This window comes from Coenobita brevimanus, chromosome 94 (genome assembly GCF_032717465.1).
Source record: "Coenobita brevimanus isolate Jiangsu-jjx chromosome 94, ASM3271746v2, whole genome shotgun sequence".
Taxonomy (NCBI): domain Eukaryota; kingdom Metazoa; phylum Arthropoda; class Malacostraca; order Decapoda; family Coenobitidae; genus Coenobita; species Coenobita brevimanus.
In genome coordinates this window covers 23,161,627-23,189,043 of record NC_137047.1, presented here as the reverse complement: position 1 = coordinate 23,189,043, position 27,417 = coordinate 23,161,627, and the positions used below count along the sequence as shown (strand labels likewise).

Below are 27,417 nucleotides of genomic sequence, written 5' to 3'. Positions count from 1 at the left end.
AGCTTCTGTTTCAAGGTAAGCACGATACGCTTACGTTTAGTTTGCACTTTAGGCATTTTGGAGTGTACAAATTACCGTCTATCAGTGGAACACAATAGCAAGCGAGCTTGTTTACTGTTTGGTGGCAAAACGCAGACTGGTGATTTTTGGAGGGTGTGGAGGATGACTGAATTCAAGTAGGGGAAAGAGGGGGAGAGGAGGGGTGGTTAAGAGGATTTGCTAGGGATTTACATTAGCCGGAAATGCTTTCACCTCGCTTTGTCTGACTTCACCCAGCCTCGCGTGACACGATCAAACGGTGGTTTGGCGGTCCATTCAAACTGGTGCACAGTTATAACTTACTGACATTTTTACCAGCCCTTGAATTTTCCCGTTGTTCTGAGTATCCTGTTTGTCTGGATACCGGATAGCTGGGATTGTACTGTATTAAGTGTATAATGGATAGAATCATGTCAGGATTTGCCAAATGAAAGATTACGGTCTTTGGAAACTGTATGATAAATTTTTCAAACATCTGAGATTCATAACACGGTAAAAATGTGCGGAATGCGATAACACACAATAAGCTTTCATGGCTTTTAATAAACTCTATGGAGAACTTTTTGGCATAAATCTCATTTAGAGCATCAGTAAAATATCTAAGACGATTATAATACTGGTATAATGCTTTATGCATGAGTAATAATCCCGATAGGAATTTTTTAAAGGAAGGTACGCCAACTCTGAGCGGGTAGTGACCCCACGCTGTTTAGTGATCCGGCGAACACTGGCAACCTTCAAGAGTTTTTTGGGGGGCTCTAATTAATCTACTTCTGTTTTCATGTTCTCCAAGAGTGAATGGAGGAAACATAGAATTTGATTTAGCCCAGTTCATAAAATTACATCAGTAGTAAATCTGCTTATCCGGTATGTACTTGTTAACCCCTTCAGCCCAAGTATGTCACTGATTACAGTCTTCCTATTGTATCTCCAAATTATTGTCAGAGAGATCAATATGGTTTAGATATAGCCTTCATTAACCCCATCATTATGTGGTCTTTTGTAAGTCATCAGGAGGCAGTATGAATAAAATGTCATCAGAGTTAAGTAGTTAAAATAAGAGAAGACCCAGAACCTATATTGTCTGAGTAAATCTCACCTGATGAGAATATGCTGAAATTCAATACTGTTATACTGTTTATAAAGCTTCATGGTAGATTTACATTTTCTACCAAAAACTCAAAAATTTCAATCTGAAAGCAACAAATGTGTACATTCCGAAAAACCATGCTGGTATTTTTAATATTCTTCATCACCATAATGACAGCAGTTTTAAAATTAAAGGCAAAAGTCATTCACAAGATTGGAATTACTGAACAGGATAATTTATGCAGTTAATATGACTTAATTTTGCATTTCTTTAATTTTGGAAAATACTTTTTTCTTCATCCAGAAGAAAGAAAGGCTAACTGCATCACACTTAAATTATTGATCTATAAAACTATTTCTGTAAGCAATACTTTTTCAGTAAATAAAAAAAAAAAAAAATATTTTGTACTTGTCCTTAGTGTCTTCTCGAAGTATGTGTGAAGTAGATTGTAGTTTAAATTGCTATATTGTATTATACTTTCACTGAATTATGCACTGATAGGTTTTTATGCTCTTGGGAGGTGTTAGGTTTGCTGGTAGTAAACCCAAGAGTGTGGCTGCTAGCAAGTGGGGCCAGAGTTTTCATACTGTTGCTAGAGATCTGAAGTTTTGTAACCTTTCACTTTTATACTGTAAATATAACTAATAAAGAAAAACATGATGGCTGTTGGGAAGTCCTTGCAGTGTAACTGTAGCAGAGATATATATATTTATATTTTTTTACAATTAAGAAATCAGGCACTGTCAGCAGCATTAACTCTTATAAGTAAGATCTTTACATGTGCCTATTTCTTTGTTTAAATAATTAGGAATCTAGCTTCAATTCTATGAAGTAAAAATCATAATACTGTACATGCCCTTGCATTAACTGAAACTGAATTATTTATTGTAATTTAAAATGAAAGTAGAGTAAGCATTTTCTGGTCAAATATCCAAGTCCAGTGAAGTTAATTGTGTTCACTGAAAAGCATACCATTACTACATAACTAGCAATATTTAGATAATGTACATTTTACACAATGCATTCCTGTAAAATGTACCATGCATTTCATTTTTGTAAAAATATAGCAAAAATAAAAGTTGTTGATACTGTGAAGTGTATTTTTACCCCTACTAGTAACTTAATTTTAAAATAATAGTACTATTATTCCATTAAATTTAGCTGCCTACTGTTAATACTACTACTGCTGCTATTACTTATATAGAAATCAGTTTCCTTGTGGATTAAAAAATAACATGGTAATTGTCTTTCTTTAATCAAACTACTCAGCTGGCTGCATTATCTCCTCCATCTGAAACAAATACAAATAAATGAGTATACCGATTGCTTTCTCTAATGTTAACAACATGGTTATTACTGTACAGTATAATGCATTATAAACATCAGTACACCCAATTCATCTACATTTGACCAAGCAACTCCTCTGTATCAGGTTGGCCATAAACCTTTTAAACTACTGCATCACATCAACACATCTCACTCTCACACACCTCCCCCAAATTTCTTTACATACCCTTCCTAGTTACCTGTAATTAGAACTAGATTATCATCATCATCATTATCTAATCCTGTGTTGCCCCATGAGGAGCGTAGGAAACTGGGGCTAGGCAATTGGTCCCGACATTTAAGATGAGAGTGGCCAGCCTCACTCATCCCTGAGTGGCATCACGTAAGCAATAAGCCCCAACCAGCCCTTGGATATAAACCTGCACAGGCTCATAATCCGATAGGCGCACCTTAACCCTTGGACCACGCAGTTACCTTTTCTAATCCCACTCTATGGTGTGCAAATTTTTTTTTTTTTTTTTAATTATAAAATTGAAGATAAACATCCAGGGCATCATCTGGTGAAAAACTCTCTCTCTCTCCGTCTTTGCTTAGTGCCATGTGATTTTGATTAGGGGTGTAATGAAAAAAAAATATATATATATTTTTCTTTATTATAAACTTGAAGATAAACATCCAGGGCATCATCTCGTGAAAAAAAAATACTCTCTCTTCCTATCCGTCTTTGCCTAGCGCCATGCGTAAGTTTGCATTGGGATGGAGTAGTTAGCGGAGATGCAGGGCAACTGGAAGGTTAGCACAGCCTGAGCTGTGGCTCGCAATGCGATGCTTCCCAGCCAGAGCTGTGGCTCGCAACCCAACGCTTCCCAGCCTGAGCTGTAGCTCGCAATGCAATGCTTCCCAGCCTGAGCTGTGGCTCGCAATCCACAGGTTAATACCCACTAAACCACCAGGTGCCATAATTTGGTTACAGTATATGGTTACCAACCAGCATAGTAAATGGTTTCCTGATGTACAGGAAACCATCTGGCTTGTTAGTCAGTGTAGAGTCACCCATAGACAGAAAGAAGAGAAAAGAATGATGGAAGGAAAGAAGGAAGGAAGAGAGGAAGGGGCAGTCAACCACGGCATCACTACATCGAGTGAGTGGGTGGTGAGTACCCCCACCTACCACCAAACTAGATTAAGCATACAGTAAATTCCATGACAACCCTGTTCTAAAATCTCATCGCAGTGCGTGAAGTATAGTAATAAACAGGAAGCTAAAGAACGTAAATTTCTCACTCAACACACCCACTTCAACACAGGTTTTTGAGCTAAATACATTTTTTTCCACACAAACCAGTCACTCATGAATTACAATACAGATGTACCGATGTACTGGCATCGGTGGTATCAGCCCATTTTTTGAGTATCAGTATCGGAATCAGTATTGGCTGATTTTCTGCCGATACTACTGACACATAAAAGGAATTTAATGCGTAGCATATCACTCACTGGAAGTTATTTTGTAAAATAAAATTTGGATGTTTTATAGGGATGAAAAATAAATTAATGGTAATATCCAATTATTTAGTATCATTATTTTCGGTATATGGTGTGTAGTAAAACTGTACAGTACATTCTTTGGTAATGAGCCACATCTGCCACCATGGACATGTACGAGACAGGTTGGTAGCCTCGCATCAGCGGCTCAGGGCCCTGCCACAGCCCTCAGATAGCAGGCACCACCCTCCCTCACTATCCACAGTCTTCTGATACGTCCACTGGTATCGGTATCGATATCGGTCCAATTTTGTGGTATCGGTATTGGTATTGGTATCAGTCAAAATTTAGGCATCGGTACATCTCTAAATTACAAGCCTTCCTATTGTGCATTCTAACACCTTTTGGAGAACCTATAAAAAGTACAGAATACAGTATTAAAATCCCAAACTGTGATTAGAATGTGTCAATAGTAGTAAGGAGAGGTAAAAAGTGCAGATATAGCTGGTTACATACCGACAAGAGAGATGCTGCCATAATGCAGAGAAATTAGGTAATAAACACTAGTATAAATGAGATCCCAATAGCCATCTTTGGCTTGGAGCAAGTACAGTATAGACCTGGATACAGCAAAGAACAACACTCTGTAGCTAGAAATAACGGCTATGAAATGAATTATGAAGAACAAAGGAGAGGTAAATGGAAGTTAGGGGAAATTCTGAAAGAAAACTATACATATTCTGTATACTTGTGGTAGGTGGGGGCGCTCACCATCCACTCACTTAATGTAGTGCTGCTTTTGGGTGTCTGCCCTTTCCTCTCCTCCATCATTCTTTCCTTCCATTCTCTTCTGTCTTTCTTTCCTTCATTTTTCCTTGTCCTTCAGCCTACGGATGACTTTACATTCCCTCTTCTGTGTTTTTTTCCTTCATTCTTTCCTCTTCCTTCTGTCTGTGGGTGACTACACTGAATAACAAGCCAAATGGTTTCCTGTACACCAGGAAACCATTTACTATGCTACATGATAACCATATAACCAAATTTTGGCACCTGGTGGTTCAGTGGGTAATTATTGCACTCCAATCGGAATGAGCTGGTGAAGGTTGGGGTTGACTGCTCATGTAATGCCACTCAGGGATGAGTGAGGCTGGTCATTCTCATCTTAAATGCTGGGACCAACTGCCTAGCCCCGGGCTCCTACGCTCCTCATGGGGCAATGTAGGATTGGATGACGGATGGATGGTAAATATACTCTGTACCGTATGTACAGTATATATATATATACATATTAATATTAATAATTTCCTCCACAAACTAGAGTATGGTGGCAAATCACTGTCATTTCGTTTATAAAGGCTCCAACATGCTTGCATGCATCAGCCTTGGTCACCTAATGGCACCTCTCCATGCTGGTCAGTCTCTGGCAGCTTCCCTGTTCAGTGCTGTATCCCTGAGGTCACACTGTATAACCTCATCCCAGGTATTTTTTGGTTTGCCTCTCACAACCCTACCCCCAATATTCACACTTCTCACTTTTTGCACCCAAATACCAGCCCCCATCCTCGCCATATGCCCAAACCATCTCAATCTACCTCTCTTCATCACAACACCACTACACTCTATATTCCATTTCACCAAGTTTGGCACCATCAATGTTGTCCTCAATCCCTGTGGTGTTGATGTAAATCCTCTGCACTAGGTAAACCTCTATTTATTACCTTGAGAACCAATATAAAAAGGCAATACAAATAGGTATATCCAGTAATGAGGACCTTTATCGGTGCTACAGGTGTTAAGGACATCACTGTGGTGCCAGACTCGGTGAAATGGAGTATAGTCCCACCCTTCCTCTTAACTATTCCACTAAAATCCTAGTCGCTCCAGGCCTCACATTTGAGGATGCACCGCACATCCATCTAATCATTGTCGTTGCTGGACTTTTAAGCTTTCAAATATCCTCTTCCTTTACTAGCCACATCTCACTACCATACAGCATTACACCCGTAACACATGCCACATACAAAGATCCCTTAGAATAGAAGGAGTGCCCTTTCAATGTCAGGTGAGGCAACAGCTCCCTGAACTTCTTCCAACCACTCCTCATTCTAGCCACAGAGCTAGTACCAGCCCTACCTCCAGCACATAACATGTCTCCCAAGTAAATGAACTCTTCCACACACTCAAGAGACTTGCCAGCAAGATCAATCCTATCACGCCTGCCAATTTCCACATGCTCTCCCCGACACACCGCATACATGAAATCATTACCTTGCAGTCTACCTCTAGTACTGCTACATCTCTTATGCACTCACTTATAGCAAACACTGCACAAGATGGAATTAATTCCCACGCTCTTGTGGCATGCCATACATCGACACTTTCCCTCTTCTTTGACAGTACTGCCACCAGCCCTAGATACCATCACTTTTGCTTTATCTGCATTTACTCTCAAGCTCTTGTACCCCATACCATCTCTCCACTTTCTAAATCTTTGCTCTGCCTCCCTTTCATTCTCTGCAATCAACATCAAATCATCAGTGTACAACATCTCCCATGGGAATCCATTTCTGAAGTCATGTGAGAAGGTTTTAAGCACCATGGTAGACAATAAGGAACTCAAGACCGATCCCTGATGCACACCAATATTCACGTAATATTCATCGCTCATATCTCCATTCACTCTCACCTGGGTGCAAGCACCCACAAACATACAGTAGCTATAACCACCCTAACCAGCCACTCCTTGATCCCATGTTTTCTCACTGCCAACTTCACCATCTCCCTAATGTCAAATGCCTTCTCCAAATCAACAAAAACAAAGTACAGATCCCTTTTCTTTCCTATATATTTTTCTTGAAGCTGTCGAACAATGAATATGGCATCAGAGGTCCCTTTGTCTTGCATAAAATCAATCTTCATCACATCAATATTCACCCTTCTCTAATCATAGCTTCTAGAGCTCTCTCCATTACCTTCATTATCTGGTCCAAAAGTTTTATGCCTCTATTATTTCCACTTTCCTGGGCATCACCCTTCATCTTGTACACACTTACAATCATATTCTTTAGCCAATCATCTGGAACAACACATTCATATATAATCATATATATCAAATCAGTAATTAACCCCAATCCTGTATCTCCTGAGGTCTTCAGTATTTCAGCGGTCAACCCAGACACACCTGTCACCTTCCCCACCTGCATCCTACCTATTGCCCTCCTCACAACACCAGCATCAATCAAAGGCCAAGGGCCAAACACTGGATCCACTGAATCCAAACTTTCCTTGTTCCAGTCAAACTCCTCATTCAGCAAGTGGTTATAATGCTCTCTCCAGGAATCTTTAATATCCCCACTGTTCACCACTACCTTTCCTTCATTTTTCATCATACACTGCTCAACTTTAATATCCCCGTTTTCCCTCTTTATCTGATTTATCACCTTAAATATCACATTTTTCCCCTCAACATTATTTAGGCTATCCAGTGAAGTCTTGGAGACTCAGATTTTGCCCTGTATACCTCTTTTCTAGCTCTATGCTTGGTGGCCAAGTATTTCTTTTTGTTACCACCCCTTTCCCATTTCCAGAAGAGCTTTCTTTTCTCCTTAACTGCACCCTCATCCCACCATCATGTTACTTTATGTCTTGGGAAGGCAACTTGTCCATCCACACACTGAATCAGTAACTCTCAGGAGATTGTTCTTGTGAGCCCTGTTCTGTTCATTAACACTTTCGAAAACAGCTCCCTCTTCTGCCACTACTCTACTCATCTCACTATAGAAGGCATCCCTTACTAGTTGGTTTTTCACTGAGTAAGAGGGGGGTGGATATGGGATGTGTACAAGAAGTCTGGTACAGGGGTGGATCAGCCATAAAGATTGCTGGGAGGGATTGTTATTGTAAGTTGTTTTGGCAGGGTAGGACAGCCAGATATGGTGGTGTTGGTGTGTTGGTTAGGGAGAAATGAGTGGAATATGTCATGAATGTTATAAGAGTAAGTGATAGGTTAATAGTAGTGAAAAAATTTTTCAGTGGGAAAATCATTGCATTTAATTGGAATATGCTCCACAGGCAAGTCTGGATGAGGTGGAGAAGAATAAATTTTGGGAAGACTTAATATGTGTAGTAAGTGGTGTGGGGGATGGTAAGATTGTGGTTTGGGGGACTTAATGATCATGTAGAAGCAGCTCAAGGATATGAAGGAGTACAAGGGGGATGTGCATATGGTACAAGAAATGATGGAAGGGGAAAGGATACTCCAGTTTGGAGAGGCAATGAACATGATTGTGTGTAACACACATTTTAGGAAGAGAGTGAATAGGTTGATCACATACGAGTCAGGGGGAAATAGCAGCCAGATAGTCTAATTCCTGGTCAGGCAGACTGGCAGGAAGCTGGTGAGAGATGCTAAAGTTATACGGAGCGAGGAGTGTGCGCAGCAACACAAGTTATTGATATGTGATAAGGTGCTGAAGGAGAAGGTGATGAAAAAGAGGACCTATGCATCTTTGAGGGAATTATGGAAGATGAAAAACCAAGCAGTAATGGATGCCTTCTATAGCGAGATGAGGAGAGGGGTGGCAGAACAAGATGTTGACAGAAGTGTTAATGAACTGTAGAGAAACCTCAAGTGCAACAAGAGGCTCACCACGACATAAAGTAACTTGGTGGTGGGATGAAGGTGTAGAAGCTGCAGTTAAGGAGTACACAAGGCTTTTCTGGGAATGGAAGAAGGGTGGTACCAGAGAGGAATACTTGGCTGCCAAGTGTAGGGCTAGAAAAGAGGTTTACAGGGCGAAGCCTGAGTCACAAAGACTTTTACTTGATAACCAAAATCATGTGGAAAGGAAGAATACATTTAAGGTGGCAAATCAGATGGAAAGGGAGAATAGGGATATCATAGGTAAGCATTGTGTGAAGAATGCTGAAGGATGGGTAGTGGTGAACAGCGATGATACTAACCCCCGCTGCGCTAATTATCACCCCAATTACTTTCCCTGGGTCATTTTTTTGGACTTTTTAATATTAAACTGACTTTTTTAGTCATCAGACCAAATGTTTTTGTGCTCGAACTCTTCACCACCCTCATGGCGAAGCCTGAGTCACAAAGACTTTTACTTGATAACCAAAATTGTGTGGAAAAGAGGAATATGATATTTAAGGTGGCAAATCAGATGGAGAAGGAGAATAGTGATATCACAGGTGAGCAGTGTGTGAAGAATATTGAAGAAAGGGTAGTAGTGAACAGCAAGGATATTAACCCCCACTGCCCTAATTCTTATCAACCCAATTACTTTCCCTGGGTCATTTTTTTGGCCTTTTTAATATTAAATTGACTTTTTTTGGCATCAGACCAAGTGTTTTTGTGCTCGAACTCTTCATCACCCTCATCTTTTTGTAATTTATGCCTCTTGGATGGGTGTGAGGGCAGCAAATAAGGTGGCAGCACCGTGGGAGGTAGACGGGTGTGAATTTGCCACTCCTAAGCTACAAACGAAAATTGAATTACTAAATAAGCAGTATTTGGCAACTGCCAGATGGCAGGGTTTGGCAACAGCTCTGACAACTGACGCTTCCTCGTGCTTGAAATTATGGTGTGGAGATTCATCGCTTCACATGAGGTGAGCAGCGTGGCCAAGGAAGGCCTACATATTTCAGCTGCTAAATATGCAATTTCTGGCAACTGCAGTGTGGCAGGGTTTGGCAACAACTCTGATGGTGTAGAGTGAAACTCAACACTCCCATGGAAAACACTGACGCTTCCTCATGCTTGAAATTGTGACACCGAGACCCATCACTTCATATAAGGTGATCAGCACGGCCAGAGGTGGCCTCCATATCGCCTCATGTGAGGCGATGAACGCGGTGGGGGTTAGAGACGCATGGAGAGAGCATTACAGCTAGCTGTTGAATGAGGAGTTTGACTGGGACAGGGAAGGTTTGGGGCCTGCAGATCCAGTGTCTGGCCCTTGGCCTTTGATTGACACTGCTACTGTAAGCGAGGCAATAGGATGCAGGATGCAGGTGGGGAAGGCAGCAGGTGTATCTGTGGTAACTTACTCCTGAAATGTTGAAAGACTCAGGAGATATGAGAATGAGGTTAGTCACCGACCTGACAAATATGAACATAAATGAGTGTGTTGTCCCAGACGACTGGCTGAAAAGTGTAATTGTAAATGTGTACAAGGGAAAGGGTGATGCCCTGGAAAGAGGAAATTATAGAGGCATATAACTTTTAAGCCAGATAATGAAGCTAAAGGAGAGAGTTCTGGAAGGTATGATCATAGAAAGAGTGAATACTGATGAGATGCAGTTTGGGTTTATGCCAGGCAAAGGGACCAATGACGCCATATTCACTGTTCGACAGCTTCAGGAAAAACATATAGGAAAGAAAAGGGAACTGAACTTTATTTCTGTCGATTTGGAGAAGGCCTTTGACAAAGTCCCTAGAAAGGTGGTGAAGTAGACAATGAGAAAGTTTGGGATCAAGGAGTAGCTGGTTAGGGTGGTTATGGCCATGTATGTGGGTGCTCGCACCCAGGTATGGGTGAAGGGAGATTTGAGTGATGAGTTTTTCATGAAAGCTGGTGTGTACCAGGGGTCGGTTCTGAGCCCCTTGTTATCATGGCACTTAAAGCCCTCTCATGTGACTTTAGAACTGGACTCCCATGGGAGATGTTGTATGCTGATGATTTGGTGTTGACTGCATGGAATGAAAGGGAGGCGGAGGAAAGATTTAGGAAGCGGAGAGATGGTATGGAGGAAAAGGGCTTAAAAGTAAATCCAGACAAAACAAAAGTGATGGTATCTAGGGCTGGTGGAGGTACTGTCAAGAAGAGGGAAAGTGGCCATGTGCGATTTGCCACAAGGGTGTGGGAAGTAAATCCATCTTGTGCAGTGTCTGTGATAAGTGGGTGCATATGAGATGCAGTGGTATTAGCGGTAGACTGCGAGAAAATGCTGATTTCACAAGTCCATGTGCTGGGGAGAGCAGGTGGAGATTTTCAGGCGTGAACTGAACTTGTTGGTGAGTCTCTTGAGTGTGGAGAAGAGTTCATTTACTTGGGAGACATGTTATGTGCTAAAGGTGGGGCTGGAGCTCTGTGGCTACAACCAAGAGTGGTTGGAAGAAGTTCAAGGAGCTGTTTTGCCTCTCCTGACATAGAGAGGGCTCTCTCTCCATGCTCAGAGATCTTTGTATGCAGCATGTGTTAGGAGTATAATGCAGTATGGTAGTGATACCTGGGCAGTAAAGGAAGGATATTCACAGGCTCAAATGTACAGAAATGACAATGATTTGGTGGATGTGCACTGCATCTGAGTGTGGGGTCTTGGGGGCTAGGTTTACAATGGAAGGGTTGAGGGCTAGGATGGGACTGGAGTGTAGAGAATTGATGATGTGATGAGTAAAGGTAGACTGAGATGGTTTGGGCATGTGGAGAGGATGGGGGATGATAATTCTGTGCAGAAAGTGAGAAGTGCTAATGTTGGGGGTAGGGTTGTGGAAGGCAGACCGAAAAAGATCTGAGATGAGGTCACTGAGTGTGACCTCAGGGATAAGGGACTGAACAGGGGAGCAGCATGGACAGCTGCCATTAGGCGACCAAGGCCAACGCATGGACATGTGTTGGAGCCTTCAAAAACAAAACAAAACGATATTTCCTCCTAGGTGCATAGGTCCTCTTCTTCACCACCTGCTCCTTAAGTACCTGCAAATTCCTCAACCAGCAGACACTGATTTTCACTTTAAATTAAGGCCAAGAACTTACAGCTTGATTATCTTGTCCTTGCCGCCACTAACGACCCTCTGCCCATCTGGTGACCAGTCCACTGCATATACCTCATCTGCATGACCAGGCAAATCTACCTCCATCTTCTTGGTTGACATGTCCCAGACTGGTTCAAGGATTTTATAATATAGATAATATATACTGTACAATATATAGGTATGTAATAAATCTAACTTCACTTACCAGTATGTTAAAAACAACTTTTTTTTTTTTTTTGACATGAAAATCCAGACATACACAAAACTTAATATCCTAACACCAATTCCTTTAAATGAAGATCATTAATACTGACTTAGGTGCTTAACAAATCAGACACATCAGATGCAAAACAATGATGCTGATGTCTCAGACCCTCCCCTGATAATTATCAGTATGGCACTTGCTACAGAATATGTACGGTATGTATGAATATATAGTATATATACTGTATGTATATACTGTGTGTGTATATATATATATATATATATATATATATATATATATATATATATATATATATATATATATATATCCTAACCCATGGAGATGAGGTAAGGACCAGATGGAAAGAATATTTTGAAAGCCTGATGAATGGGAATAAAGAGAGCAGAGCGCCTGTAAACATGACTGGTTTTGGGGGTGTGCAGAGAAAGAATGCAGTGCCTGGAGACATGACACTCGCACAAGTGAAGAGTACTGTGGAACGGCTGAAAAATGGGAAAGCAGCTGAGGCTGATGAAGTGTATGCAGAGACGCTTAAGTGTAGTGGAGAGAGTGGAATGAAGTGCTTGTTGGAGATATGTAAGAAGGCATGGATGAGTGAAACTGTGCCTGAAGAGTGAAAAAAGGCTGTGATTGTACCCCTGTACAAAAATAAAGGTGAGTGAAGTGAGTGCAAGAATTATTGTGGCATAAGTTTATTGAGTGAGGTAGGGAAGGTATATGGAAGAATTATTATAGAGAAAGTAAGAGAGATATCAGAAGTCCTAGTGAGTGATGAACAGGGTGGCTTTAAGAGTGGCAGAGGATGTGTGGATCAAGTATTTGCAGTGAGACAGGTAGCAGAGAAGGCTTGTGAGAAGGACGATAAGGTGTTTATGGCATTCATGGATCTGGAAAAGGCATACGAGAAAGTGGACAGAGAGGGATTGTGGAAAGTTTTGCGCATGTATGGTGCAGATGGTAAGCTGTTAGGTGCTGTCAAGAGTTTTTACGATGGTAGCGAAGCATGTGTTAGGGTTTAAGGGCATCTAAGTGAGTGGTTCACGTTCAGTGTGGGCATGCGACAAGGTTGTGTGATGTCCCCATGGTTGTTCAATATATATATGGATGGGGTGATGAGAGAAGTAAAAACACAAGTAATGGAGAGAGGGATGGTGCTGAAAATGATTGGTGATGGAGATGGAATATTGCAAGTTTGTTGTATGCTGATGATGCAGTACTGCTTGCAAGTACCGGATAGTGCAGAGTTTTGCTGATGTCTGTGAGCACCGTGCCTTAGTAAAGTGATGGTTACTGAGAGAGAAGGTGACTCCCAGTGTGATGTCACAGTGAATGGAGAGAGACTGGAAATGGTGAGAGAGTTCAAATACCTGGGTACAGTCATAGAAAAGAGAGGAAAATGTGCAAAAGAAGTTGAAAGTAGAGTGACACAAGGAAGAAAAGTGGCTGGTGCAATGAAGGCCTTGATAAGAAACAGAGGCTTGAGTGTTGCGGCTGCACGAGGCTTACACGAGGGAGTGTTAATGCGAACTCTAACATATGGGTGTGAGATTATGGTGTGGTATGACAATGAAAAGTCAAGAGTAAAAGCAGTGGAGATGGGACTGCTGAGGAATGTATGTGGAGTACAGAGGGTGGATAGGATACGAAATAATGTGATTCATGAAAGGTGTGGAGTAAGGAAGTCGGTGGACACCAGAATCGAAGAGAGTGTCCTGGGATGGTATAGTCATGTGGAAAGAATGGATAACAATAGAGTGGTAAAAAAGGTATACCTGAGCGAATTTGAAGCAGGGAGGAGGCAAGGTAGCCCTAAGAGAAGGTGGAAAGATATGGTGGAGGAGTGTGTGAGGAAGAGAGGTTTGGAAGTCGGTGAGGCTAGGGAACTGACAAGAGATCAAGCTGGATGGATGAATTTTGTGAGGAGTGCGTGATCAGCGATTTTGGCACCCCTTGTGAGCATGGCAGCATCCAGATTGACTCAATCGGATACGCTGTGTGAAGCTGCAGAATGTGGTGAATGTTTTTGGCGTATCTGGTGGAGCAAGGAGTCCGGGGGCTTGAATGATGAGTGAATGGAAGCGTGGCCTATTTGGACTGGGCAAGTTTGTGCTGTCTGGACACTGCTACTCCTCACCCTGCCCTTGGGTGGGAAAGGAGGTCCGGATGATGACGAATGATATATATATATATATATATATATATATATATATATATATATATATATATATATATATATATATATATATATATATATATATACATATATATATATATATACAGTATATATACCAGGTATAATTATATACAAGTGCTCTTCGGCCCTTCAGGCCTATCGCACTTGCTCCTGCGGAGGGTTCTCGCATTTATGTGCTGTTCTAGTGTAACGCTGTCACTTGGATTTTTTGCAGCTAACCAATTGATCGTGTTATCTGCAGCTTCGTGAATGGAACCTAAGTTGTCCGAAAGTAAGTCCGAAATACTTTACTGTAGTTCTACATCTGGGCAAAAAATTCTACGGAGATCCAATGCAGGGCGCCAGGAGCGGCATTTTTTGGTCAAAATGTGATCACTCATTAAATACAGTAAAAGATTTTCAATCATGATGGGACCAAGTTTTTTCACATCAGCGATTTTTTTGCGATTTCCGTGCCAATTTTGGTGTGATTTGAATGTGTAGTTTCGGCTGCCCAAAATACACACACACACACACAGACACATGGCTACTGCTATAGTATATTATATATATATACTGTATATATATCTTCCGATGGGGGATATGAACGGAAGAGTAGGCACTGATCCTGAGGATGACATAATGGGTTGCTATGGAGTACCAGGAGAAAATGATAATGGGAAGAGACTGAAGGATGTGTGTCGGGAGAGGAGGTTGTGCATTTGTAACTCGTATTTCAAACACAGAGAGCCACATAAATAAACATGGTACAGAGGGAACGGGGATCGTGTTGAAAGAAGCCTGATTAATTACCTGCTTGTAGAGAGGTCGATGATGGGAATGGTTGCTGATACGAGGGCTGTGAGAGGATGATGTGGAGGTCTGTCAGATCATATGACTCTGATATGCAAGATTAAGCTGAGAGGAGTGCAGTGGATCAGGAGAGAGAGGAGCAGTCAGGGAAAAAGACTGAAAGTTGAGAAGCTGAAGATCAAAGAAATGGCAGATGAATACAGGACCAAAGTAGAGGACGAGTTAGAATTACTGAATTGGAATGAAATGGATCTGGACAGACTGTGGAATGCATATAGGGATTGCTTAGTTAGGAATGCTAAAGCGGTGTGTGGTGTGGCAAGAGTAACAACAAAGAAGAAAGGTACGGCATGGTGGGATGAGGAGGTAAAGAGAGCTGTGGAGGAAAAGAGGAAGAAGTGGCTAAAGTGGTTACAAGATAGGGGTTCAGTTGAAATAAGAACTGAATGTGTTGAGAGCAAGAAGCATATAAAGAGACTAGTGAAGAGGAAAATGGAGGAGGTAAATGAGGATCTAGGAAGAAAAATGAATGTGAAGTACTCTGGAAATAGAAAGTTATTCTGGAAAGAGGTGCAGAAATGTAGAAGTGAAGGCAGAAAGAAATGGGATGGTGAGAAGGATGCAGGTGGTAAATTATTAACCCATGGAGATGAAGTAAGGACCAGATAGAAAGAATATTTTGAAACCCTGATGAACTGGGATAGAGAAAGTAGAGCAGCTGTAAACATGATTGGTTTTGGGGGTGTGCAGAGAAGGAATGCAGTGCCAGGAGACGTGACACTCGCACAGGTGAAGAGTGCTGTGCAGCGGCTGAAAAATGGGAAAGCTGCTGGGGCTGATGAAGTGTATGCAGAGACGCTTAAATGTAGTGGAGAGAATTGAATGAAGTGCTTGTTGGAGATATGTAAGAAGGCATGGATGAGTGAAACTGTGCCTGAAGAGTGGAAAAAGGCTGTGATTGTACCCCGGTACAAGAATAAAGGTGAGCGAAGTGAGTGCAAGAATTATCGTGGCATAAGTTTATTGAGTGTGGTAGGGAAGGTATATGGAAGAATTATTATAAAGTAAGAGAGATATCAGAAATCCTAGTGAGTGATGAACAGGGTGGCTTTAAGAGTGGCAGAGGATGTGTGGACAAAATATTTGCAGTGAGACAGATAGTATAGAAGGCTTGTGAGAAGGACCATAAGGTGTTTATGGCATTCATGGATCTGGAAAAAGCATATGACAAAGTGGACAGAGAAGGATTGCGCATGTACGGTGTAGAAGGTAAGCTGCTAGGTGCCGTCAAGAGTTTTCATGATGGTAGTGAAGCATGTGTCAGGGTTAATGGGCATCTAAGTGAATGGTTTACGATCAGTGTGGGCGTGTGACAAGGTTGTATGATGTCCCCATGGTTGTTCAATGTATATATGGATGGGGTAATGTGAGAAGTGAAAACACGAGTAATGGAGAGAGGGATGGCATTGGTAATGAATGGTGATGGATGGAATATCTCAAATTTGTTGTATGCTGATGATGCAGTACTGCTTGCAAGTACCGGACAAGCACTTGGTAGGCTAGTGCAGAGTTTTGCTGATGTCTGTAAGTGTCGTTCCTTGAGAGTAAATGTAGAAAAGAGTAAAGTGATGGTTATTGAGAGAGAAAGTGGCTCCCAGTGCAATGTAACAGCGAATGGAGAGAGACTGGAACTGGTGAGAGAGTTCAAATACAGTGATAGAAAAGAGAGGAAAATGTGCAAAAGAAGTTGAAAGTAGAGTGACACAAGGAAGAAAAGTAGCTGGTGCAATGAAGGCCTTGGTAAGAAACAGAGGCTCGAGTGTTGCAGCTGCACGAGGCTTACATGAAGGAGTGTTAGTGCCGACTTTAACATACGGATGTAAGACTATGGTGTGGCATGAAAATGAAAAGTCAAGAGTAAGAGCAGTGGAGATGGGACTGCTGAGGAATGTATGTGGAGTACAGAGGGTGGATAGGATACGAAATAATGTGATTCATGAAAGATGCGGAGTGAGGAAGTCGGTGGACACCAGAATTGAAGAGAGTGTACTGAGATGGTATGGTCATGTGGAGAGAATGGATAACAATAGAGTGGTGAAGAAGGTATATCTGAGCGAATTCGAAGGAGAGAGGAGGCGAGGTATGCCAAGGAGAAAGTGGAGAGATATGGTGGATGAATGTGTGAGGAAGAGAGGTTTGGAAGTCAGAGAGGCTAGGGAACTGACAGGAGATCAAGCTGGCTGGATGAATTTTGTGAGGAGAAGTGCATGATCAGGGATTTTTGGCACCCCTTTTTGTGGCAGCGTCTGGATTGACTCTGTCGGATATGATTATGTGAAGCTACAGAACGTGGTGAATGTTTTTGGTGTATCCGATAGATCTAGGATTCCGGGGGCTTGAATGAAGAGTGAATGGAAGCGTGGCCCATTGGACTGGGCAAGTTTGTGCTGTCTGGACATTGCTACTCCTCACCCTGCCCTTGGGTGGGAAAGGAGGTCCGTATGATAATGATGATGATGAATATATATATATATATATATACTGTATATATATATACACATATGGAGCCTCTGTGGTACAGTGGTAAAGTGTGCGTGTTCGTACACTGAAGAACGAGGGTTCACGCCCCGCCAGGGTAATAAACTTTGGGAGCGTTCTTCTGGCCACGTACTGCATTGGCGGACACAAAGGGTGCTGTGGCTGAACCAGTGTCGCATACTATAAAGTATGCTTGCACCCAGTCAGCTTGCGCGGGCCGATTACACTTGGTTCACAGATTACACACACATCCAAAGCCACTCCAACACTACAATTACACTTACAAGCACTTCTCACCCTACATACGATCTCTACTAGACAGCCTAAGCCACTTGGTAGAGATATATTGGCTGTATCGTCCCCACTTCGGTAGGGATAGGCCGGTCCTACAGTGGACACTCAATTGGCTGATGAGATGAGATGAGATATATGTATGTATGTGTATATATATATATATATATATATATACAGTATATATGTGTGTACATATTTACACACACACACACACACACACACACACACACATCATCATCCTCTGGACCTCCTTTCCCACCCTACGGCTGGGTGAGGAGTAGCAACGTCCAGACAGCCCAAATTTGCCCAATCCAATGGGCCACACTTCCATTCGCTCACCATTCCAGCCCCTGGAATCCTGGCTCTATCTGATACGCCAAAAACATTCACCACATTCTGTAGCTTCACATAAACGTATCTGATAGAGTCAATCCGGGCGCTGTCATGTTAAAAATGGGTGCCAAATCCCTGATCATGAGTTCTCACAATATTCATCCAGCCACCTCAATCTCTTGTCAGTCCCCTAGCTTCATTGGCTTCCGAACCTCTCTTCCTCACACACTCATCCACCATAACCCTCCACCTTCTCCTGGCCTACCTCGCCTCCTCCCTCCTTCAGATTCACTCAGATATACCTTTTTCACAGCTCCATTATTATTCATTCTCTCCCCATGACCATACAATCTCAGGACACTCGCTTCGATTCTGGTGTTCACAGACTTCCTCATTCCACATCTTTCATGAATCACATTACAGTATTATATGTCCACTCTCTGTACTCCACATACATTCCTCAGCAGTCCCATGTCCTCTGCTCTCACGCTTGACTTTTCATTTTCATGCCACACCATAGACTCACATCCATATGTTAAAGCTGGCACTAACACTCCTTCATGTATGCCTCGTGCAGCTGCAACAATCAAGCCTCCGTTTCTTATCAAGGCCTTCTTTGCACCAGCTACTTTCCAACCTAGTGTTACTCTACTTTCCACTTCTTTTACACATTTTCCTTTCTTTTCTATCACTTTACCCAGATATTTGAACTCTCTCACCAATTCCAGTCACTCTCCATTCACTGTAACATCACACTGGGAGTCACCTTCTCTCTCAATAAACATCACTTTACTCTTTTCTACATATACTCTCAAGGCACAATGCTCACAGACATCAGCAAAACTCTGCACTAGTCTACCAAGTTCTTGTCCAGTAGTTGCAAGTACAGTAGTACCATACTGCATCATCAGCATACAACAAATCTAAGAAACTCCATCCATCGCCAATCATTTCCAACGTCATTCCTCTCTCCATTACTCGTGTTTTTACTTCCCTCATCACCCCATTCATATATACTGTATATTGAACAACCATGGGGACATCACACAACCTTGCTGTGCGCCCATGCTGATTGAGAACCATTCACTTAGATGTCCATTTAATCTTACACATGCATTGCTACCACCATAAAAACTCTTGACGGCACTTAGCAGCTTACCATCTACACTGTACATGAGCAAAACCTTCCACAATCCTTCTCTGTCTACTTTGTCATATGCTTTTTCCAGATCCATGAATGCCATAAACATCTTACAGTCCTTCTCACAAGCCTTCTCCACTATCCATCTCACTGTAAATATTTGATACATCCTCTGGCATTCTGAAAGCCACCCTGTTCATCACTCACTAGGACTTCTGATATCTCTCTTACTTTACAATAATTCTTCCATGTACCTGTGTATATAGTGTGTGTGTGTGTGTGTGTGTGTGTGTGTAATATATACGAGGTGTGACAATACAGAAACGAGACTGTGGCAGCCATGCCTATGAGTGTGTGTGTGTATGTGTATAATCGTTTCGTTCGTTCGTTTTTAAAGGCTCCAACATGCTTGCATGTGTCGGCCTTGGTCACCTAATGGCGGCTCTCCATGCTGCACGATCCATTGCAGCCTCCCTGTTCAGTCCCTTAACCTTAAGGTCACACTTAATGACCTCGTCCCATGTCTTTCTCGGTCTACCCTCATAACCCCACCCCCATTATTAACACTTCTCACCTTCCTCACCCAAATATCATCCCCCATCCTCTCCACATGTCCAAACCACCTCAATCTACCTCTCCTCATCACAACACCAATACACTCCAGTCCCATCCTACCTCTCAACTCTTCCATTGTAAACCCAGCCCCTCCAGGCCTTGGACGCAGGGACGCACTGCACATCCACCTAATCATTGTCATTTCTGTACGTCTGAGCCGGCGAATGTCTTCCTCCTTCACTGCCCAGGTCTCACTGCCATACAGCATTACACTCCTAACACACGCTGCATACAAAGACCCCTTAGCACGTAGGGAGAGCCCCCTCAATGTCAGGAGAGGCAAGAGCTCCCTGAACTTCTTCCAACCACTTCTCACCCTAGCCACAGAGCTAGCTCCAGCCCCACCTCCAGCACACAACATGTCTCCTAAATAACAAAACTCTTCCACACACTCAAGAGATTCACCAGCAAGTTCAATTCTTTCACGTCTGACGATCTCCACCTGCTCACCCCGGCACGCCGTACACATAAAATCAGCATTATCTCGCAGTCTACCTCTGATACCACTACATCTCTTATGCACCCATTTATCACACACACCGCACAAGATGGAATTACTTCCCACGCCCTTGTGGCAAACTGCACATGGCCACTCTCCCTCGTCTTTGACAGTAAAAGTCCATTAATCCAAATGGCAGTGGATCGAGAATCAATTGGATTATCAGATTTTTTGGATTTTTGGGTGGGACCCCTAAGACACTTAATTTCATGTTTAAACTGAAATTCTACCGAATGGATCACTTTTCATTCATTCATAATACAATATGCCACATATTCATTCATTCATTCATTCATTGCCAGACGCCATGTATCCCAAATGGGGTGGCCAAGGGCTTAGAGTTAATTGTTTTACAGGGAGGGGCACTAATCCTCCACCAACCCCACTTGACACGTAGGGATGCCAACAGCATCTGGTGTTCCCAGGCGGTCACCCATCCAAGTACTAACCAGACCCAACGTTGCTTAACTTCGCTGATTGGACGGGAAGCGGTGTACTTAACGTGGTATGGCCATTTACACAAATTTTTTACTTAACAATGTGCTAAGGCTGCAGTGTGTGTGGATGGTGAACTAAGTGAATTTATCTCTTTGGAGGTTGGGTTGAAACAGGGATGTGTCATGTCTCCATGGTTGTTCAATCTGTTCATGGATGGGGTAATAAAAGAGGTACAAGGTAGGGTAGTGGATGTTGGAGTGGCCCTGGTGAGAGAGGATAATGTTTGGAAACTCCCTGTACTGTTGTTTGCAGATGACACTGTGTTGTTGAGTGAAGACGAAGGGGAGCTGCAAGGCTTGGTGGATGAGTTTGGGAGAGTGTGTAAGAAACAGAATCTACAGGTGAATGTAGGGAAGAGTAAAGTGATGGTCTTTGAGACAGCTGAAGTCAGTGAATGTACAGCGAGGTTGGATGGTGAGGAATTGGAAAATGTGAGTACGTTTAAGTACTTGGGTAGTGAGATGAGTAAGGATGGAGGTTTGGAGGGTGAAGTGCTTGAAAGGGTACAGCAGGGAAGAAAGCTTGCTGGTTCTTTGAAAGCAGTGATAAGAAACAGGGAAGTGAGCATGGAAGTGAAAAAGTTACTACATGACAGTATTGTGATACCAACTCTAACGTATGGAAGTGAAGCTTGGACGTTGTTGGAAGGACACAAGTCAAGAGTGAGAGCAGTGGAAATGAGTTATTTAAAAGGAGCCTGTGGAGTCACATGGAGAGACAGGCTGATGAATGAGGATATAAAGGAGTGTTGTGGTGTGGATGTGATAGGAAGAGTTATGAGGAACACGCTAAGGTGGTTTGGCCATGTGGAGAGGATGGAGGGTGAAAGACTGACAAAGAGAGTGTATGTGAGTGAGGTGGAGGGGGGAAGAGGGAGGGGGAGGCCGAGGATGAGATGGAGGGTTGGGGTGGAGAGGTATATGCGAGAGGGGGGTTTGAGTTGGGAGCAGGGCAGTGAAATGGCGGGGGACAGGACAACGTGGAGGCAATTTGTTTGTGGCCACCCCAATCGGGATTGAGGTGTCTGGCAATAGATAGATAGATAGATAGTATTACTGAAGACACGAACTGTAACTGGTAAATTAAGAGATGTTATGGGCTATTTAATTGGTTCCGAGACAATTTGCCGTCAAAATATGGACGATTCCCCGTCAGGACAAATCCCCGTCATTTATTTACATATCAGTAACTAGTGGTAGGTGGTGGCGACCATCATCCACTCACTTGATGTAGTGCTGCCTACTTCTTCTTTAGCCTTTATCATTCTTTCTGTGCCCACCCTCCTCTCTTCCTATTTCTCCCATCTTTCCTGTCACTTCTTATTGCTTTTGTTTCCTTTACAGGTGGCTTTACATTGAGTGACAAGTCAAATGGTTTCCTGTAAGCCAAGAAACCATTTACAACGCTGGGTGGTAACCATATAACCAAACCATACGTGCTCCCTATGTGTCAACAAGTGGGCTGGTGAAGGGTTAGTGTTCCTCCCCGTAAAACAAATAACTCAAAGTCAAATGGCCACCCTTTGCGGGATTATGGCGTCTGGCAATAGATAGACAGATAGGATGTTTATTTAGTAAGTACTCTAGTTTTTAAACACTGTAACTGTACCTCTTCAAAGTCATTTTAAAATATACCCAGGATGTTGCTGTACCAATGGAAATTAAATAAGACAGCTATGAGTGATGCTAGAATATAATTCAAAGTAACTACAGCAAGGTAAAAACAGTTAATTATTGTCTAAAGGTGCAACTTACAAATGATATCCAAAGCCTATGCTACTGAATGAACACAGACTTTGATGGATCCCCCTGAAAATTAGTCATTAAAGTATCAATTACTCAATAATAAGTAAATTAACAGAATGACGGGGAATCACCCAGAGTGCAAATTGTCCTGACAGCGAATTGTCTTGTTATTGTTGTGAGGGTGAATTGACTTGATGGTGAATTGTCCCAAAACAGTTTAACTCACCAGTAATGTGTAGTGTTGAAAACTGCAGTTGTAGGCAGGTAAATCCAGTTAGAGAGAGTCAGTCCAGGGTTAATAATAATATGCACGTATTGTAAAAGGTCAAAAACTTCGAGTGTATTACTGTGGAAAATTCCTTAAACCTACAGTACAGATCCAAAAGTGGTCGGTTGTTTACGAGGAGTTGCCAATCCATGCATTATCTGATCCATGACCACACTGCTCAGCACTTTGGTGCATTTGTCACCCAGTTTGAATTTTTTTATTTTTTATTTTTTTTTTACTTTTGGAGTTTTTGTCAGCCTTCTTCAAAAATTCAGATTATTGGGATTTTCGGATTAACAGTGTTCCGATTATTGGACTTTTACAGTATATACATATATATATATATATATATATATATATATATATATATATGTACCGTATGTACTATATGTACACACACACACACACACACACACACACATTTCTGTTCACCTGATGAAAAGCTTTTAGGCTTTAAAGTTCATGAAAGCAATAGAGAACGTTTATCATTTATCATTTTTAATTATTATTTATTCTTGCTATAACAATAAGTTTATAATTTTTTTTCTTTAATAGAGTGGGCCTACAATATTTCTGAAGTGAGATATGAAAGACTCTATGAAAAGACTACAATCTATGGATTAATTAGTACTGACAAGAAATGATATGAAATTTAATTATGAGGTCATCTTGTCTTTTTCAAAACCCAAACCTTACCTTTTAAAGTTGAGTCCTTACTGCCACTGACCAAGAGCCTTGAATCAGCAGACCATGCTATCTGGTACACACCATTCACATGGCCCCGTAGCACAGCAATAAACCTTGAAGAGGATTATATAAAAACACATCAGGGAACAGGGTAAAACTATTTCATATATACTTATCCCTAGATATGAATGTCTTACAGCTTACTTCAAATAGGACTTCCAAGTACCTGTATCATGTTTACCATCATTATATTTACAAGAAAGAATATCCACAATATCCCTTCAGGAAATATACATATCAAAGTATCCACAAACATTCTAGCAACCAGCTCTTAAAATCACCAGGCATTCTGTTCTCCATAATACTTCCTCTGCAACATTAAGCAAACTTACTCCCAGATAATTTCTGCACTCATTTCAGTCACCTTTACTTTTACAAGGGTACATTCACAGCTTTTTTTCCATTCCCCACATCTAACTCCATTCACTTACACTTTCTCCCATACTTCCCATAGGCAATTCATTGCATTCTCTCACTTACAGTATGTCATCACATTCTTTGGTATATTCCAACTTTTCTGCCATTAACATATTTTTCGGCACTGCAATTCTTCCTTGTGGACTACCAAACCCCAATACTGTATGTTAACCAAGACTGGATTTATATCATAAACATCCTGATCCTTTTTTCCCACTCAAAGATGGAGTGAGGAAGGATCCAGAAAGAAGGGATGAGAGTATGGAAATGAAAGAACTATCAACAGCATGCTCAATGATATGCCCACACATTCATTCACACATCATTCAAGCCCTGGGAATCAAGGGTGGCTTTATCTAAATATCCAGCCCCAGGGACAGGGGACAAAAAATACTCCTCCCATATTCCCTGTGTACTGAATAGGAAAAATGGAAGGTGGCAAAGACTTGGAATCCCACACCCTCAACAGCTATTCCCCTCAAAAACATCTAAATGTAAACTGGAATCCCTAAATTTTTACTGGAACTACATATCAAAAATAATAAACCACCTTACTTTCCATTCAGTCCACTCCAAAGTCTGATGCTCTTGTCAAATGAGGCTGAGGCAATGATGCGAGTATCTGGTGAAAACTTGACATCATTGACCAACTGCTGGTGACCTGTCATACGCTCTGATGACAAAAAGAATCTCTCATTGACACGAATGTGATAAAGATCATAACCATCATAATTTTAGGTTTGGATGACAGGCCAAATTATAAAACTAAGATTAGTAAAGTGACTCACTGAGAACTAAGTTACTGTGCCTTCACCTTTAAATGAATGTGCCCTTTCTATTATAAATATTAAGTACAACAGCAAATGTTGTTTGCTAGACTTCCAGAGGGAACTCACTGCCTCTGTGGATGTCAGTGAAATGACTGATGAACCTTCAGTGAAGCAGTATGAAGTTCCAAATCAGCAAAATATATAAGATAATACTTAAAACTGAAACTTAACACACCTATAGGTTTCCTGTCCCTTGAAGGCTCCCACAAAAAAATAGTGAAATCATCCGATCCTGATGCCAGCCGCTCAACACCACCCGCCAATGCAAGTGCCGTCTTATATCGCTTCTCAGCAGCACTCTGCCTCTTCCCACCTGCAAGCATTAAGCAGGAATTCTTCTTATGGTCATTACATGAACTGGGTAGATTCAAAACTAGAAAATGAAAATGGAATAGCAATAAAAATGCCACTCATATGGGTCACACATCCATTTACTTTGTTCAGGCTTCTGAAATTCCCAGCACCATTCCGTAAGATACCACCACAGCTTTTGTTTCATGAACAGCTTATGAGACAAAGCCATCCCTGAGAAACACAAGAAGCACTAATTAATCCTCTGCTGAATGAATGAATGAATGAACTACGGTGCACAAATAATATCAGTATTATACTAACCTAATTTCATATGATCAAATAGGGTGGGAATATCTTGAGTAAGGTAATTAGATCCCCTTAGTGATACTAGAAATCAGAGGAGAAAAAATTTTTTGTAATAATCTCCACCACTAGTACCGTACTGTGTTTTTGGAGGTACAAGACTGCTTGTAACTGATGTGAAGGGCAGTGGGGCCACCTCATCCCCATACCAATATAAAGAGGGAAAGTTTGCAGTCCATACCTCTCATCCATTTTTAATTACCACCACTATTAAATAACTCAACTTACTTTCTGTTACTATTGGTCTGGACTGCATCAGATCCTCCGGCTCAAAAGCACCAGTTCTTAGCACATAGTCTGTGTTGAGAGCCAGTGTGTTGACCCAGTGGCCGTGGCCTTGCAGTGTCCGGCACATCACACCCTGCAACAGTACAGTGTTAAGCACATAATACTATCAACACCATAACCCGTATTTCAGATAAAGTGTAATAACATTTTCTTCTATCTATCTATCTATTGCCTGATGCCTCAATCCAGTACGGGTTGGCCACAAACAACTTGCCTCCATGTCGCCCTATCCATTGCCACTTCGATGTCTTGCTCCAAGCTCACACGCCCCTCTCTCCTGTACCTCTCCACTCCATCCCTACATCTTACCCTCAGCCTTTCCCTCCCTCTCCTCCCCTCCCCTTCAATCACTTACACTCTTCTCGTTAGTCTCTTGCTCTCCATACTCCCCACGTGGCCAAACCACCTCAATGTATTTCTCCTAACTCTTTCTGTCACATCCACATCCATGCCACAGCACTCCTTCACTTCCTCATTTGTCAGTCTGTCTCTCCACGTAACTCCACATGCTCCTCTCAAATAACTCATTTCCACTGCTCTCACTCTTGACTTGTGTCCTTCCAACAAGGTCCGAGCTCCACTTCCATACGTTAGAGTTGGTATCACAATACTGTCATGCAATGACTTATTAATTTCCATGCTCACATCCCTGTTACTTATCACTGCTTTCAAAGAACCAGCAACATTTCTTCCCTACTGTACCCTTTTAAGCACTTCAACCCGTAAACTTCCATCCTTACTCACCACACTACCCAAATACTTAATCACATTCACATTCTTCATTTCCTACTCATCCAACCTCAATGTACATTTAATGACTTCAATTCTCTCAAAGACAATAACTTTACTCTTCCCTACATTCACCTTTAGATTCCACTTCTTACACACACTCCCAGACTAATTCACCAAGCCTTGCAGTCCCCTTTCATCTTTATTAACAATACAGTACCATGTGCAAACAACAGTACAGGGAGTTTCCAAACACTGCCCTCTCTTATTAAGGTAGCTCCAAAATCCACTGCCCTACCTTGTACCTCTCTTATAACCCCATCCATATACAGACTGTACAGCCATCGGGACATGACACATCCCTGTTTCAATCCAAAATTCAGGCAGAAAAATTCACTCAGATCACTATCTACACACACTGCAGCCTTAGCACCCTCATGCATACTCTTCATGGCATTCAGCAATGTCCCATTTACTCCAAGTATCCTTAATACAGTACAGTAAAACCTCAATATAATGGACTTCAATAGACCGGAATACATTTTTATCGGACTCGAGGAGCTACCGGACTTAATTCCTATATATTGGAAACGGTCCGATAAAGCCAGAAGCAGTCTGGGCTGCCTGACTACTTCAGGTACGTTCACCACGATAGGGTAAATAAAAGCAATGTTTGTCGGTGTACAGTACAGTATTATTATATATAATATACCATTTGATGACTGTAGTGAAGTTATAACACAGTACAGTACCGCAATGGTAGTCAAAACAGTTTAAAAACCGTTCATGCGATCCGGACTAATGTCTGATATATCGGAAATAGTCTGGATTACCAGGGGGAAGTCAGGATGTCATTTTTATCGGAATTTCATGTTTTTCGGAATGATCGGCCCCAATTCCCACCGTCACTAACTCAAGAGTTGCCACTGATCGCCGG

At 41.9% G+C, this 27,417-nt stretch overlaps 1 protein-coding gene and 1 non-coding gene across 2 annotated transcripts in view; both read right to left on the bottom strand.

Annotated features, from left to right (window-relative positions):
* Nucleotides 1-2,294: 2,294 nt before the first annotated feature.
* Nucleotides 2,295-27,417, bottom strand: part of Nle (notchless protein homolog 1) — a 50,265-nt gene continuing 25,142 nt past the window's right edge. Inside the window, exons 9-14 of the mRNA XM_080282565.1 lie at nt 25,692-25,824; nt 24,982-25,119; nt 24,532-24,649; nt 23,509-23,612; nt 11,671-11,797; nt 2,295-2,420 (exon numbers count right to left, since the gene is read on the bottom strand). Coding sequence (XP_080138691.1) covers nt 2,408-2,420; nt 11,671-11,797; nt 23,509-23,612; nt 24,532-24,649; nt 24,982-25,119; nt 25,692-25,824 — 633 coding nt within the window. The 3' untranslated portion in view covers nt 2,295-2,407. The remainder of the gene's footprint in view (nt 2,421-11,670; nt 11,798-23,508; nt 23,613-24,531; nt 24,650-24,981; nt 25,120-25,691; nt 25,825-27,417) is intronic.
* LOC145413074 (5S ribosomal RNA) lies at nt 20,702-20,820 on the bottom strand. The gene has a single exon (XR_013899683.1). It is a non-coding gene; the product is annotated as a 5S ribosomal RNA (ribosomal RNA).